Here is a 14,838-nt window from a genome sequence, read left to right as displayed (position 1 = left end):
GGCTGCAGGAATCTCAAGGTTACGTTTGCTCTCTCAGTGTTAACAGTGAATGAGGAGGCTGGCCGTGAGGATGCCGATCATCTGGCTTTCCTGTTGCTGGGAAGGCGCTGGCAATCTTAGGGGAGCCTGCCCTGACCCTTCCCCCCAACCTCACCCGGGGACCGAGAGGAAAAGATGAGAAACTCTAATGAAATTTTTGTGGTTTTCGGGTATAGAAACCCTAACAAAGCCTCTTGAAGATCTGACAAGGTTCCATCGATAGATGCAGCTTTCAGAATCACAAACATCATGCAAAATAGGTCAAGAAAGAGAGACGGACAGAGACAGAGACATAGGGAGGGGCAGAGAGAGAGAGAGAGAGAGAAACAGACAGAAGAGAGGGAGAGAGATAAAAATGCAGAGGAAGAACTCTCGGGGGCCACTAGCATATGCCCAGGTGGGAACTGGAGACGGAAAAGACAGACAGAGAAAAAGAGAGCAGGAAAGAGAAGAAGAGAGAAGGGGAGGGGAGGGGGAACCCACTTCAATGCTGCATACTCTTATTCTAGCTGATGTGAGACAATGTGGCATGTCACATTGTCACATCACAGCCCTGGCGGAATAATAAATAGAATAATTAATAATAATAATAATAAAGAGAAGAATAATCATAATAATAAACAAGGGTGATGGACTTTGGACGTTGAGAAGACAGTGACATGTTCTATGCATCTCCTTAGCTGAGAAGTGGATGCAGCCTTCGGACCTTACCCAGTAGAACATGAAGGCGGAGGGTGGGTTTCGGGGTCTCTGTTTTATGAAGGCAGCAGCTCCCTCCTTTGGGCGTCCTGACGGAGAAGCCTACCCTCTGCCCAGATCCCCACAGGGACTTTTTTCGTGAGAGGTAAAGGATGGTGGGATTTCGATTTAAGTGGGAAAGAATTTTATGAGACAGACCCCCTCTAATTTACAGATGGCAAAACCTGGGTCCTGAGAGAGGCACAGGCTTGCTGGAGGCCCTAGAGCAGAGCAGGGATTCAAATTCAGGCCTTCTGACTCTTTTCACTCTGCCAGGTTGGTCCAAACCCTCCTGGGAACCCGGGAGCTGTAAAAAGCTCTTCTCCCAGGGCGAGGCTTAAGCTGCCGCACAGAAGATCCAGGGTAAATTTGGTGGAAGAATCCTCACTCCCTGGGGAGGCTTGCTAAGTAGGCAGCCAAGGAGGAGGGCTATCCCTGGAGCTGGCAGTGTGGCGGAGCAGGGAGGGCTCAGTCGGGAGGCGTGGGCTAGAGCCCCGGTCAGAGCCAAATCATCGGCCTCTCCAGGCCCTAAGCTTCCTCATCCATAATGTGGGAAGAGTGGAGTCTGGCCTGTCTCCTCCATGAGGTCCTTGAGCATTATCATCAGAAGAGCCAGAGAAAGGTCACAGACCCTTCCTCTCCCCATCCAGGCCAGGCTCGGGCAGCTGAGATCTGATCACTATCATTTTGTGTGTGTTTACGAAGGCTGGGAACTCAAGACTTTACCCAAAGGTTCCCAGCCAGTCAGTGGCCAGTGGCCCTGCTGCTCCTCCGGCATTTATATCTTGGGTAGGGCCTCGAATGCAATCCCACCCAAAAGCAGGGGGATGGACCAGAGGAGGGCCACATCCTGGCAAAGGGGGGGTAAAGGAAGGGCCTCTGGGGCAGCTTCTGTAGGAGTCAATGTCAAAGCCTCATGGATCACACAGTGGGAGGCTCCTGTCTTCTGTCTCGCTCTTGAGAGAGGGAGTTGGGGGTTCAGGGAGTTCCCTCTGGCTCCAGGGAGGGGGTGCTCATGGGTCATCAGCAGGGGCTCTCGGCTAAGCAGCTGGGGCCTCCCCGCCTTGACTCCTGAGGCTCCTCATGCCTTGAGGAGGAGCCATGGGGAAGGACCTAGAGCCACTGATTGCATGACCAGGGGATGGGAGGCCTAGGGCCCCGGGCGGACAAAAGTCCCAGCGGGAAGGAGAGGAGGAGGCCCAGGAAGCCCTGCTGGGCAGGTAGCTACCAGCGTTTCAGAAAACAGAGTCCTGCGAAAGCCCAGAGTCACACCGGAGACAAGATGGAGAGAAAGTTTAAATGGAACCCAAGAGAAGGACATGCAGACGGAGTGGAGGTGTCGGGGCAGTGAAGGGGGCTGGGGGAGGATGCGGTGCGGAAAGGACATGTGTGACTTTCTGGAGGAGAGCCGGGGGCCATGGAGGAGAGAAATGGAGGGGACGCCACTGGACGGGATCCAGTCAGCAGAGAGCATCCACAGCAACATACAAACACCAGCAGGTGGGATGCGAACGCTGAGTTGTCATGGAAACAGACACGACAGGAAATTCAAACTGAGGATTAATTAATCAAAGACAAAAAACAGAATTGACTAAAAAAAAAACTAAGAGAAAGCATATCGGATGGGTGTGTGGGTGCTGAAAATCGGGGTCTGAAAGGAAAAGGGCTCCTATTTCCCTGGGGAGGGGGCCCCCCTGGCAGAACGCAAACCTAGACCCGGGGCTGGCCCTGGGCCCGCCACCTCCAGGGACGAGGAAGGCCTAGAATGACAGGCTAGCAGGGACCAATTTTCTTGGGCTTTCTTCTGGGACCCCAGCGAACATCCTTTTCCATCTGCGACTCTAAGATTGGAGGGGCCAGGCAAACATGGGAGGCTGCCTCTGGGAGAGAAACTCCCCTGCTGAATGAGAAGAGGCAATTGAGATGGAGGAATCAGAAAACTGTAGCTTTCAAGCTGGTCTTAGTGCTTGGGGCCATAGGACAGGGAGGATCTTCCTGGAGAAAAAACTGGGCAAACCAGTCCAGGCCTCAGAGTATTCCCTCAAAACCCTCTATCTGGGTAGTTCTGTAACCCACAGCTGGTCCTTACTCTATCTCTAAGAGAAGGTGGCACATGGATCCTAGGAATTAAAGCCAGAAGAAAAGGAACTTAGAGATTACCTAGTATACTCCTCTAATCTTACAGATGGGGAAACAGGCTCAGAAAATGGAGTTTCTTAAAGGTCACAGTGAATGGCAAAGCTGGGATTGGAGCCCAAGACTCCTAAATTCAAATGTCTCCACTGTGGGTTTTTTTTTAATCGTTTGAAAGATATAGGAAGAGCAGCCAATTTAGTAAAGGGCAATTCGCTATTATCCTTAGGGAGGTAGGGTGGGGAGGGCAGAGGACCATGGAAGGGGCCAGCGGTCAAAATAAAGGCTCCCAAGGATAGGAATTCAGCCCACTCTGGACCAGGACCCTTTGACTAGACTTTGGAGGACAGGACTAAGACATGGGAGCTCCAGATGGCTGGAGGGGGCTAAGAGGAACCAGCAGAGAGCTCCTCCCCACTCACAGGGTAGGTCCCATTCTGGCCCGGTTCAGAAAGCTGAGCAGACAATGGGACCAAGGGTTAAGTGCAAACAGGGAGGTCCTATGGCTCTCGGGTAGGCCTGAGCCCGGGCCTTAGTGAAAGCAGCTGTTCTCAAACGAATGGCTGCTTTATACAGTGGTCCTCATCAGAGGCCGTCAGCACATCCAAAGAGGACTTTAAAAATGGTCCCGCTTAGCCCTGTGAGCCAAAGGGTCATAAAACTAACAGGGAACAGTCAGCCTTGATTTTCAAAGTTAGCACGAAAGGATCCCTCAAAACAAAGGTTCTTAACTGGGGGTTCAGGAAGACTCTTAAGGGGTCTATAAATAGGTTTCATGTAGTCTATGAATTTTTAATTTAAATTTTTATTTTTATTCAATTTTAAAATTATTTTTAATTATTACATTTTTAAAAAAATTGATAACGATTTTGAAATAACTGGTCTCTGGCTTTTGACCCATGTATTTTATTTTATGTGTTTAAAACTGTTTTTCTGAGGGTATTTCTAGACTAACAGACAAAGGGATCCAGGACACAAAAAAAGATTAAGAACCCTGACTCAGGACAGAGAAGACTAGAACTGAGAGCACCTAGGCTGTCCTCCCCCAAGTCCGTGAGAGATGAAGCTACATCAGAATGAGTGGTGAACAGGAGAGCCACACGGGGGGCCCAATCCACTCAGCCCCGTGAGCCCCCGGCGGTCTCTGCTCAGCTTTCTCTCCTGAAGCATTTCATCGTATCTCAAGCCTCACATAAAAGTCCAGAAACTGCAAAGGCTTCTGGAAGGTGCCGGGCAAAGCCCACTATTGTTGCTTTGGGGGCTTCGCCCAGTGTGGCTGGAAGGAGTCCTTGACCTGGGCACGGGGCTGCCTCCCCTCGGCTCTTTCGGGAGCCACTCTGAGACCTGGCTAGGCGGCGGCTCCAAGGAGGATCCTTGGTCCCTTACCCCCAGGAAATGTCTGCCTGGAGGCTGCTGAGCCAATGGAGGGGTCCCAGGAAAAGGGGGGTGGTGGGGTGGCCGAGGCTGTGTTCTGCCAAGTTTAGGCTCAACCCCTCACTGACCCACCCAACGTCATTGCCCCAGCTGCAGAAATTGAGGATGTGGGTTAGAGAGGAAGGCAGGTGTGGGGCCCACGAGGCCGGGAGGGCCCCGCGGGACCCACCCCCACGGTTACCGACCTGACTGGAGGGTCCAGGCGGGTTAATTTGGCAACACCAGCCTCTGTCCTCAGCATGCTCCCGGGGAGGGATCCGGCTGGCTCCGGCTTTTCCAATCCTTCACCCATTAGCCAGCGTCCCGGTGGGGGAACCCACTGGGGTGAAGGAGGGCAGGAGGTGGGCCGGAAAGGGGGAGGAGGTGGTGGTGAGAGAACCTGCCGCTTCAAACCCCGATTCACATGAAAACCAACTCAAAACCGGTCAAAGCAATAGGAAGAGACCCCCCCAAAAAAGGAAGAGCGAGGAAACCAAACCAGACCAAAAGGGGGTGAGGGAAGAGGGGGGGAAGGGAGGAGGGGTGAGGGTTTGGGGAGGGGGAGGAGAAATCAAAAGGTGAAGTGATTTGGTTGAAGCACTAGGAACGAAATCAGTGTTAACATCTCAACATTCAGCAAGCCTCTGCTCCAATGGGGTGAGAAGGCAGACAGTACTGGCCATTTTGGGGAGAGAGGAGCTGCTCCGTCTGACCCCAAAATGAAGATGGGGGGAAGGAGCATGGACACGAGGTAATGGACAGCCTCTAGAGTATTAGTGAAGCTTAGATTACACCTGTCGGGGCTGGGCTGCTGGGGCCACACGGCCCCCACCGCCGCGCCCGAGCCCGCCCTTTCTCAGGCCCACATCTGAGACCCGGACCCAACGTTCTGACTTCGGCCTCTCTCCCGCCTCGCCCCCAGAGGAGGCCCCGAGGGCCTCTGGCCCAGTGCCCCTTTCTCCCCGTTTGTCCCTGGCCCGCCCCACTCCCCCAGCTATCTCCCCCCCCCAGATTCAAAGTCAGAACAGAGGGATCCTGCCTCCTCAGCAACTGGGCCGAGGGGGATGCAGTGGCAGGTGCTGGGGGTGATGGCTTTTACAAGCTCTATTGTCTGGGCGGTTCCCAACACTGGAAAAGTCTTCCCTTGGTTGGTTAGTTTTTGTAAAAAAATAAATAAATAAAATGTTTTTGCCTTAGAACAAGAGAGAGGATCCAGAGAAGCTCACTCTTAGTCGAATCCCAATCCACCTCATTCTGCACGGCTGAAGACCAGATGTGGGCACCTGGGGGGGGGCTTCGCTTTGATTCTGACAAGGTGTAATCTAATTCCTTCCCCTCCCCCTCCTAAAACAGAGAGACAGCAGTGCAAGGTATGAAGTACAGGCAGGCAAGAGAGTCCCAGGTCAGGCCAGCGCAGTGTTCCTGTGGCAGCCTGGGTCGTGGTCTGTGCTCTTGAGAAATCCTGCAGGTACACAGATGGTGGGGAGCGGGACAGGAGGGGCTGGAGCAGGGAAGCAGAGAGGGTAGAGAGAGAGAGAGAGAGAGAGAGAGAGAGAGAGAGAGAGAGAGAGAGAGACACAGAGACAGAGAGAGACAGAAGCATATTCAGAGAGAGAGAAGGAAGGAGGGGGGAGAGAGAGAGAAGGAAGGAAGGAAGGGGAGAGAAAAAGGGGGGGGAAGAGAGGGAGAGGGAGAAGAAGAATAGAGAGACAGAGAGACACACACAGAGAATCTGTGAGGGAGAGGGCTAGCTAGTTCTGCCCCTGAGCGTCTCCTTGGCTCAGAGCTCACTCACTTGGGGATGAGAGTTGGGGGTGGGAAAGGAGGAAGGTTAAGGAGACCTAAGGGATGAAGACCCAGAAAGCCCAAGCAATTTTCCGGGGTAGAGGAGAATGGTTGCAGGCCCTTCCCTACCATTCTATCTGCGGTTCTGAGCTGAGGGGACCAACAAGAGCGATTTTCAGCTGAAAAGAACTCCCCGTTCTACTTGCTGGGCACCAGGGAAGAGACAGCGGTTGGGCTGGGGGCAGGGAGTTACAGCTTTAATATCTTAAGCTTGTTCTCCTCAGCGAGGTCATCTGCCCCTGAGCGGGTTCTCTGGGGATGTCGGGATTTTGTGTCTAACGGCAGAGATGCCTGAAATTGCTCCGAAGCCCCTCTTTCCAGCCCGGGCTCTGCCTCGGAGTGCGGCTGGCAGGGAGCAGTAGTTGGATAGTCTCTTGAGACCTGGACAGTCCCTAGCTTGTGCTGTCTCCCTAGGGACTGCTGACTTCTCTGACTCCTCATGATTCTCTTTTTTTTTAGGGATTTCTTAGCAGATATTGGAGCACATCCTTATTTTCTTTTCCAGCTCATTTTACGGATGAAGAAACTGAGACAAACATGGGAAGTGACTTGCCCAGGGTCACACAGTAAGTGTCTGAGGCCTTATTGAATCCAGGTCCTCCTGACTGCAAGTTTGCTGCTCTATCCACTGTACCGCCTGGCTGTCCCTTTCTTGTCATATCAGATCTAAATTTTGGCTAATATTCAAGGCCCACACAATAGGCGGCCACTTCTCCTTGTTTCTCCTGCAGACACTTGAGACTGTCCACAACTGCTTCCTTTGTCTCCAACTTTCCTCCCCTGTTTCGCTACAAGTTCTCCCAACTCTCCGTGGCCCAGTGCCCTTACTGTCCCCTACATGTGTCATGCTGGCAGCCTGGCAAAACTGAGAAGGATCTTAGAAATAATTTACTCAAATCTATTTATTTTATAGATGGAGAGACCGAGGGTCAGAGAAGTCCTGAACTGTGCAAAGACACACAGCTAAAAGCTGAAGTCTGGAACTCTTTTAACTAATCCATCCAGGGGTTCTTAACCCAAGCTCCACGAATTGACTTCAAGGGGGCTCTGGAAGCTGGATGGAGAGAAATTCTGCCTTTATTTTCACTATTCACTATTTTCCCTCAGTTATTTAACAACATCATTACAAGACTGGGAGCCGCAGGCTTTGAGCACTACAAGCAGCCTGTCGTGCCCCAACTATTACTACAAGACCTCCTTGGAAGGAAACAATGAGTCCCGGTGGAGATTCCCTTCTTGGAAGTCCTTCCCCAGGGAGAAGCCCGTGCTGCACAATTAAGCCCCTACTGTTTGCACTCTTACACCCTTAGAGTACCCCTACCCCTGGAAAATCAACCACAGATCCAAGTCATTGAACCATAGGTTTTGGAGTTGGACAGGACTTTGGGGATGACAGTTCACTCTTCTAATTCCATAGACAGAAAATCAGGTCAGATTGGGAAAGTGACTTATATTAAGTGACACAAGGGATAAACAAATGGACAAGTTGGGATCTGAAGCTGGGCCTTTGAGAGCATTCAATGTCCTTTCCACTCTGTGATGGTCCTGCTCTGGGCCTGGGGAGAGGGAAGACGGGTAAAGTCCATTTAAGGTCTCCCAAAGCCTTCCCTTTTCTCAGCCTGACACTTGCTGGGAACCAGGGCTACTCTGGAGCCACTGACTTAGTGGAATCCCCAATCTGGAGATTAACCACTCACTTGGGAAGGCTCAGAACCTCAGGCTGGGAAGGGATCTGCGGCCCCCAACCTGTACCTGAGCAGGAATCCCCGCTAGTAAACGAGGAGCTGAGGGAGCGTCTACTTTTTCTGAGCCTCAGATACCTCTCCACTTCTCCGGGGAGCCCATGCCCACTGCACTTTTGGGGACATGAAGGCAGACTGTGACCCCCTTCTCTCTCGTGGACCCAGCTCTGCAGGAGAAGTCTTGTCCCTCTCTCCAAGGCTGACTTTTCAAACACCTGAAGACAGAACTACGGTGCTCTCCTTAATACGCTGTCCTTCCCGGACCAGGTACCTGGTCTAGACCTTACTGGGAACCCCATCAGCCTCCTCTGGAAGTGGATCAGTTTGTCAGCATTGTCGCTAAGGGATGTGGGCCCAGAACTGAGCATGACCCCTCAGTGGGTCGGAAAAGGGTGGGGGGACAAGCCGAGGGGCGGCTTTCCCCGGGACACCAAGGCTCTCTCAGCCCCAGAAGCTTCCCCGTCTACCACATATGGGATGGCTCGGCCTCTAAAACCCTCAGGGCTTTCTCCTGCAAGTGCCGTGGCCCGGGCCTGAAGCCTTGCCTTTCCTGTGCCAGGACAAATCCAGACTCGCTACAGCTGTCCTGCTGTATCTGTACTGTATCCTACTCGGTCTGAGCATTTAGCTCCAGCCCAGTGTCCCAGCTTCCATCTCCCGGCTCTGCCACCCGGTGCACCAGCCGCCTCCTGCAGACTGGAGAAGCACGTTGGCTTCCTCGAGTGTGGGGCCCAGACTGAGCCCGGGGCTCTCCTCCAGAGACTGCCCTATGGGGCTGGAGGTCTCCTGGAAGCTAGAGTGACTTTGGGCAAAGAGAGGTGTGAAGGAGAGTGTGTGAGTGTGAGTGTGAGTGTGTGTGTGTGTGTGTGTGTGTGTGTGTGTGTGTGAGTGAGTGTGTGTGTGATAGTGTGAGTGTGTATGTGATTGTCTAAGTGTGTGTGTGAGTGTGTGTGTGTGTGATTGTGTGTGAGTGAGAGTGAGATTGTGTGAGATGGGAGGTTCCCCCTGCCTGTCTTCAGTGCCTCACCCAGAGCCAGTTTCCAAGAAAATGTATGGCTTGGATGAGGTGGCCACTGAGAAGCTTTCCAATCCTCAAATTCTGTGAAAATCGAATCCAGCCTGATGGGCATCCTGGCAGCAGCTTCCAATCCCCTTTGATTACCTCTGAGTCTTAACAACCCAGGAGTCCCACAGCTGAGGGGGAGGCGTTTCTGTGTTCTGCCTATAACGGGTACCCCTCATCTAAGGCCTAGGAAAAGGGGAGGGTGGATCTATGGTCAAAGACAGCTGAGTCTGCCTTCTCTGCAGTGCAGGTGTTGTCAAGGGCTCACAAGCTCAGTTGGTTTTCCCAAAGATGAAATCACAGGTAATATGGCGCCAACCCAGAGGGGCTCTGGGAGGAAGCTCTGCCAGATTCTCTAGGAGTGTTTGGATGTCCAGTGGTAAAGGGATGGGGTATAAAGCAGAAGGGAGGGAGAGGGTAGAGATGGGGTTGTGAAAATCTCAGCAACCTGGGACTGGATAGAGAGGAGAAAAAGGGGGAAAGAGAAAGAGAGCGAGGAGAGATAGAAACAGAGGCAGAGAGGAAGAGAGAAAGAAAGAGAAAAAAAGAGAGAAGTAGTGAGGGAGGAACAGAGACAGAGAGAGAGAAAGAGAGAGTGAAAGAGAGAAGAGAGAGCAAGAGACAGAGAGAGAGAGAGAGAGAGAGTGAGAAAGACAGAGAGACAGAGACACAGAGAGACAAAAAGATAGACAGAAAGGAAGAGGCAGAAAGAGAGAGAAGAGATAGAAACAGAGGCAGGGAGGAAGAGAGAGAAAGAGAGACAGAGAAAGAAAAAGTCAGAGAGAAATAGTGAGAGACAGAGAGAGAGAGAGAGAGAGAGAGAGAGAGAGAGAGAGAGAGAGAGAAGGAAGAGAGAGAAACAGACAGAGAGACAGAGAGAGAAACAGACAGAGAGACAGAGAGAGAGAAAGAGATAGAGAAGGAAGAGAGAGAGAAACAAACAGAGAGACAGAGACAGAGAGACAGACACACACAGAGATAGAGGAGAGACTGTAACACCTGCTTGTGGATTCCTCAAGAATCCCCTGGTACTAAAACCAAAGACCCTCAGAATAGGATTGCCCTGGCCTGGAGGAAATCTTCCCAGGCCACTTGGGGACAGAAATGCAGTTCCCCGGATCTGAGAGAGGGGCGGCAGCACCCACTCATCCGCCAGTGCCCCCACACTGCCCATGGGCAGAGTCCTCACTGCTTGACCCCCTTTCTCACTTGAGAAGAAGCCTCAGCTCAGGGCACAGAGAAGGAGCTCATCCCTCTTGTCCCTACTTGGGGCACCTCACTGGGGGCTGGGAGGGCCCTGGGTTCACTCCCTCTCCCAGAGGGGGAAAGGAAGCCCAGGATGGGATTGTGGCTCCTTCAGGAGGAGGGGAGGACCCTGGGCCCAGCCCCCAGAACCACAGTGAGCTCGCTGGGGCTCCCAGGCCCCTAGACAGAAGGCAGCTTTCCCCTGTATTCCTTGAGAAGGGAAGGGACATCCTGGGGGCTGTGAGATGTGGGGAAGGGAGGGCTCGGATCCGGAGCCTGCCTCTCGCTGGCCCTTCTGGGCCAGTTGCTGGGCTTGGTGGGGCCCCTGTCCCTTTGCCTGTAAACCGTGGCCCAAATGGGCCCTTCTGACTATGCTCCAGTCACTCCGAGGGGCAGGCTGGTCTCCCGCGTCTGGGCTGGGCGCTGGGGGGAGAAGGCTTGTGATGCTGGAGCTGTCCCCACGGGGCTCACCCCCAGGCCGGCCAGGGCCTGGCGGGCTTGCCCACGCCACAGCACATCCCTGTACTAATTAGACTCATTTGATGTTACAATGTGTCCCTCACTGGGAAGTGGGCCAAAAGAAGCGTCTTTCACAATTCCACAGCTTCCCTTGTCGTGGTTACTTTAATACTAGACGGGCAAATCAGGGCATCCCTCGTAACCCGCTCCTTCCTTCTGGGCCTCAGTTTCTCCATCTGTCAAATGGGAGCAATGATATTGGGGGGTGCTTTGTAAAGCGCTGCAGTGATGGGACTGATCTGTGCTCATTGAGATGGGCGGTCTGGGGAGCAGGTGAGGTGGGGGGATCTGAGCTCGTCCAGCCCCTCTTCTGACGGTGGGCGCTGAGTGCCGCCCCAAGGCCAGCCTGTGCTGCCGGGCTTGTCCCAGGGGAGCCGCGTGGGGACCGGGGGCGGCCGCGGCTCTCAGGAAGCACTGGCTGGGACCGAGCTAGGGGATCCTCGGGAGGAGGAGAGGGAGCTGCGCTGAGCTGAGGCTCCGGCCCTGGGAAGAGGCAGTGAGACTTGTGGGGATGCTGCGGAAGAGTGGGCCCTGCGCTCTCTCCGTCCTGGCTCGGGGATGGGGCACCCGCTTGGGGCAGGCTTTGCAGCCGGGCAGCCCCTTCCCTGTGTGGTTCGGTTACCCATGGGGGGGCCAGGCTGGGGGCAGGAACACTGGCTTTCTGCACAACTCGCTGGAAAATAACGCCCACACAGCGCAGTCAGGAAACAAAAGCAAAGAAAAAGGACGGAACGGAACCAAAGACAGAACTTTTTTAGGGGGTAAAACAAAACAAATCATAATTTTGGTTTAAAAAAAAAAACCAACCTAAAAGAAAACTGACAGAACAGAAGAGATAAAGGAACGGAATAAACCAAACACTCAGAAGGCGTCTTGAACCCAACGGATCAAATCAACGGAAGTGGCATGCAGAAGAGAGTGACATTCTCCCATCATGCATCAGGCCCAGTGGCCCAAACGCCAAGTTACCATGACGACGTAGAGTGCAAAAATTCAGCAAGGACATTACCAACGGGATGCAGAAAGGCGCTCACAATGCAGGGCGTCGCGGGTAGTGACCCGCCCGGCGGGCCGGGCGCATCGGAAACATTTTCTCTTGCTTTTTCGCTCTTATTTAAATTTTTTAATTGATTGATTGATTGATTGACTTTTTTGGTTTGTTTGTTTGTCTTAAGAATGTAAAAATGTGGGTAGAGAACGTAAAAAAGAAAAAAACACACCAACCTTCTCGTAGCTCTGAGGGATGTTAAGGGGGTTTGATGCGGAACACAATGACATGAGGAGAAGAGAAAAAATAAGGGGAAACACAGAGAGAGTAAAAGAGGCCTTCCCAAGGCTGTTAGCTGCAACCGTTCTTTGCTTGTTCTCGAAAATAAAATAAAGAAACTTCCAAAGTAAAAAAAGCCAAACAGCTCCTGCGGTCCGCCCCTGACACCGACTCTAGCTCTACCTGGCGCTCCTGTCTTGGGACAATTTCAATGTCCGCGCTGCGGGCCTAGGCCCGGCCAGGGGGCAGGAGTTAGCTGCCGCCTCTAGCCCCGGCCTCCCCTGCCCCTGGCCCCAAGGGAGCCGAGGAGGGAGCCCCGGAGGCCCGCTGCCTCCCCTCGGCCACCCCCACCCCCTCCGCGCCCCCCAGCGTCCCTCCCGGCCCCCCTATGACCGCCCCTCCCCCATTCCCAGCCCCCCCCTCCCCCTGCCCGCCTGCAGGGGCTGCTGCCTGACTGGTTGGCAGTCTCAGAGAACTCGGGAAGCTTCCCCCAAGCATTCACAGAGAGACAGAGGGTCAGGGAGGGAACCAGGCACTGCTGGGGGCGCGGGGGCGCGCCTTGGTGGTCCTTCGGGGGCCTCAGGAGAGAGGGTTGCTCTCCCCCAAAGCTCTGGGGCTGCTGGTGGAGGGGAGGGGGAGAGAGGGGGCTGGTCTTGGGGAGGGGTGCTGGCGGGGGGAGGGCTTCTTGGTCCCTAAGTCTGTCAGGGCCTTTGGCGGCTTGGGGGGTCCTTTGCGAGCGGGGAAGGGGGCCTTTGTGCGGCTCCCTCAGTGGAGCGCTGACCTGAGCCAGACGGGGCCAGGTTCCTGCAGGCAGAGGACCTGAAGCGCTTTCTCTCCTAGAATGGCACCGGGACACCCGCTCTCCTCTCTTACACTTGGGGGACCCGAGAGAGGGCCGACTGCTGCCGTCCCAAATGGGAGGGAGCCCGGGCCTGGGAGCCAGGGCTCGCTCACCCCCTGGCTGCTTCCTGCTAGCAGGGATGCCCCATCTCTGATCTGTTTTCTACTCCTGTTATCAGGAAGTGCTCAGAGAGAAGGGGGCAGAATGGGTGGGTTACAAAAGCAGACAAAGGGACGGCTCTGGTTCTTTTGTTGCAGCTGCTGCCGGATGAGCCCGCGGGGCACCGAGGCCCAGGCTGGCACAGACTGGCCCTCTGGAGGTGCCCTGAGGTGAGTGGGCGGGGAGGGGAAGCCCTGTTTTTTTAAGGAAGGGTTCCAGAGGGGGAGAGAAGGGAGCCCCTGAGCCGCTCTGGGGATGAGGGGGGCACAGAGGAAGCCTTCGGCCGTGGGAGGGGGAGCCAGGCTATTGGGGCTTCTCTCAGCCGGGCCGGCTCTGGGTACAGTAGACTGGGTGGGGACGGTCTCTGAGCTATTTCCCTTCCATCCTTACGACACCTGAAGGGCCACCAAGAGCGCTCCCATCTAGGATTTTACCACCAGAGAAAACCCAGGTTCTGGGTCGGTGGGCACCCTCTGGGCTGTCACTGATGTCCTCGTGTGAGTTTCAGTCTCTCCCGCCCCCAGCTAGAAGGGACCCCAATGTCTGGGCCTGGGTCTAGCCCTGGGAGCAGCAGGGGGGGAGGGTCAGCTTCCAAGGCCGCCGGCTCCTTCAGACTCTCCCTTGAGCTCGCCCCGACTCCCCCGGCAGTGGTTCTCCTGGGCCCCGGGGGGTGGGGGAGACAGAGTCGGAGGTGGAGGAGGGGAGGCCCAGAAAGCAAAGCCAGCCCAGACAATGAAGGGGGGGTGGGGAGAGCTTGCAGCACAATACACCATGGGAAGCTGACTAAGAGCACGGTGGGGAGGGGTGGAGACCTGCGGGCTCCCCCTGCCCTGCAGGCCCAAGACAGATCGCTCCCACCCTGCCTCCTGCCAAGCTGTGGGGGTGAGCTGAGGGCCTCCTGCTGCTGGCCTCCCTCCCAGAGCCCCTGTGGGGCCGGGCCGGGCTGGGCGAGGGGCCGGCTGCTCCTCACCAGGGATCAGCCGCTGACTCCCTCTAAAAGCCCCCTGCGCCTGTGCCTTCTCCCCCCCAGGAGACGCTGCCCCTGGGCCTGGTCTGGCTAAGTGTCCTGCACAGCCTCGGGTCTCTGGGATCCCACTGGGGGCCGGCCCGAGCCCAGCTTTCGGTGGGCGCCAGGGAGTGCTCGGCAGGCTGGGCCGAGGGTGCTATTCTCAGGCCCAGGAAGGCCTCCTCCCTGGGTGCGGGGGCTACGTCTCAGGGACCCCCCTCCTCTGGCTCTCCTAGCTGGGGCCCTGCCCTGCTGCCCCTGGGCACCCCAGCCCCACCTGTGGATCTCTCGCTCGGGTCTGCGGGAGCCGGGGAGAACCCGGAGGGTGCGGGGGGGGGGGGAGCGGGGAAGAGGCTGCGCCCTGAGTGTCGGGACGACGCGCTCCCTACCTCTCACGTAAAGGTTAGCGGGGGGCGAGTAGCGCACTCCCGCGCTGTTGTTGGCCACGCACTCGTATTTTCCTTGGTCCGTCTCCTCGCTGCTCTCGATCTGCAGGGCACCTGGGGGGGACAGGGGGAGGGATGGGAAGAGAAGGACCAGAGGGAGTCAGTGCCTGGGCCAGGGCCGCTCCACTCTGGACCTCCCTGAGGCTGCTGGCCTTTGGCCTGGCCCAGGCCTCCGCGAGCGCTCGGGTGAACACTTCCAGGGGGAGCCGAGCATCCTGGCCCAGCCTGCCCTGGCGGGGGCACGCCCCGCTCCCTGGTCTCCCAGCTGGCTACGAGCCCCCAGCTTCCATTTTCTGTCTAATGGGCTCGTCCAAGGAGTGTGACCACATGCCTGAGACCCTGCTGGACCCGAGGGCTGGGCAATGACCCACGGCCTTCCCCC

At 55.5% G+C, this 14,838-nt stretch overlaps 1 protein-coding gene across 1 annotated transcript in view; it reads right to left on the bottom strand.

The window, feature by feature from the left end:
• The window catches only part of PTPRS (protein tyrosine phosphatase receptor type S), a 109,891-nt gene that overhangs the window by 48,662 nt on the left and 46,391 nt on the right, over positions 1-14,838 (bottom strand). The window contains 5 exon segments of the mRNA XM_031947875.1: positions 10,881-10,883; positions 10,973-10,976; positions 11,360-11,410; positions 11,864-11,973; positions 14,400-14,510. Of these exon segments, the coding sequence (XP_031803735.1) occupies positions 10,881-10,883; positions 10,973-10,976; positions 11,360-11,410; positions 11,864-11,973; positions 14,400-14,510 (279 nt within the window).

The sequence above is a fragment of the Sarcophilus harrisii genome, chromosome 1 (assembly GCF_902635505.1).
Source record: "Sarcophilus harrisii chromosome 1, mSarHar1.11, whole genome shotgun sequence".
Lineage (NCBI taxonomy): Eukaryota > Metazoa > Chordata > Mammalia > Dasyuromorphia > Dasyuridae > Sarcophilus > Sarcophilus harrisii.
This window is presented reverse-complemented; position numbering and strand designations above follow the sequence as displayed.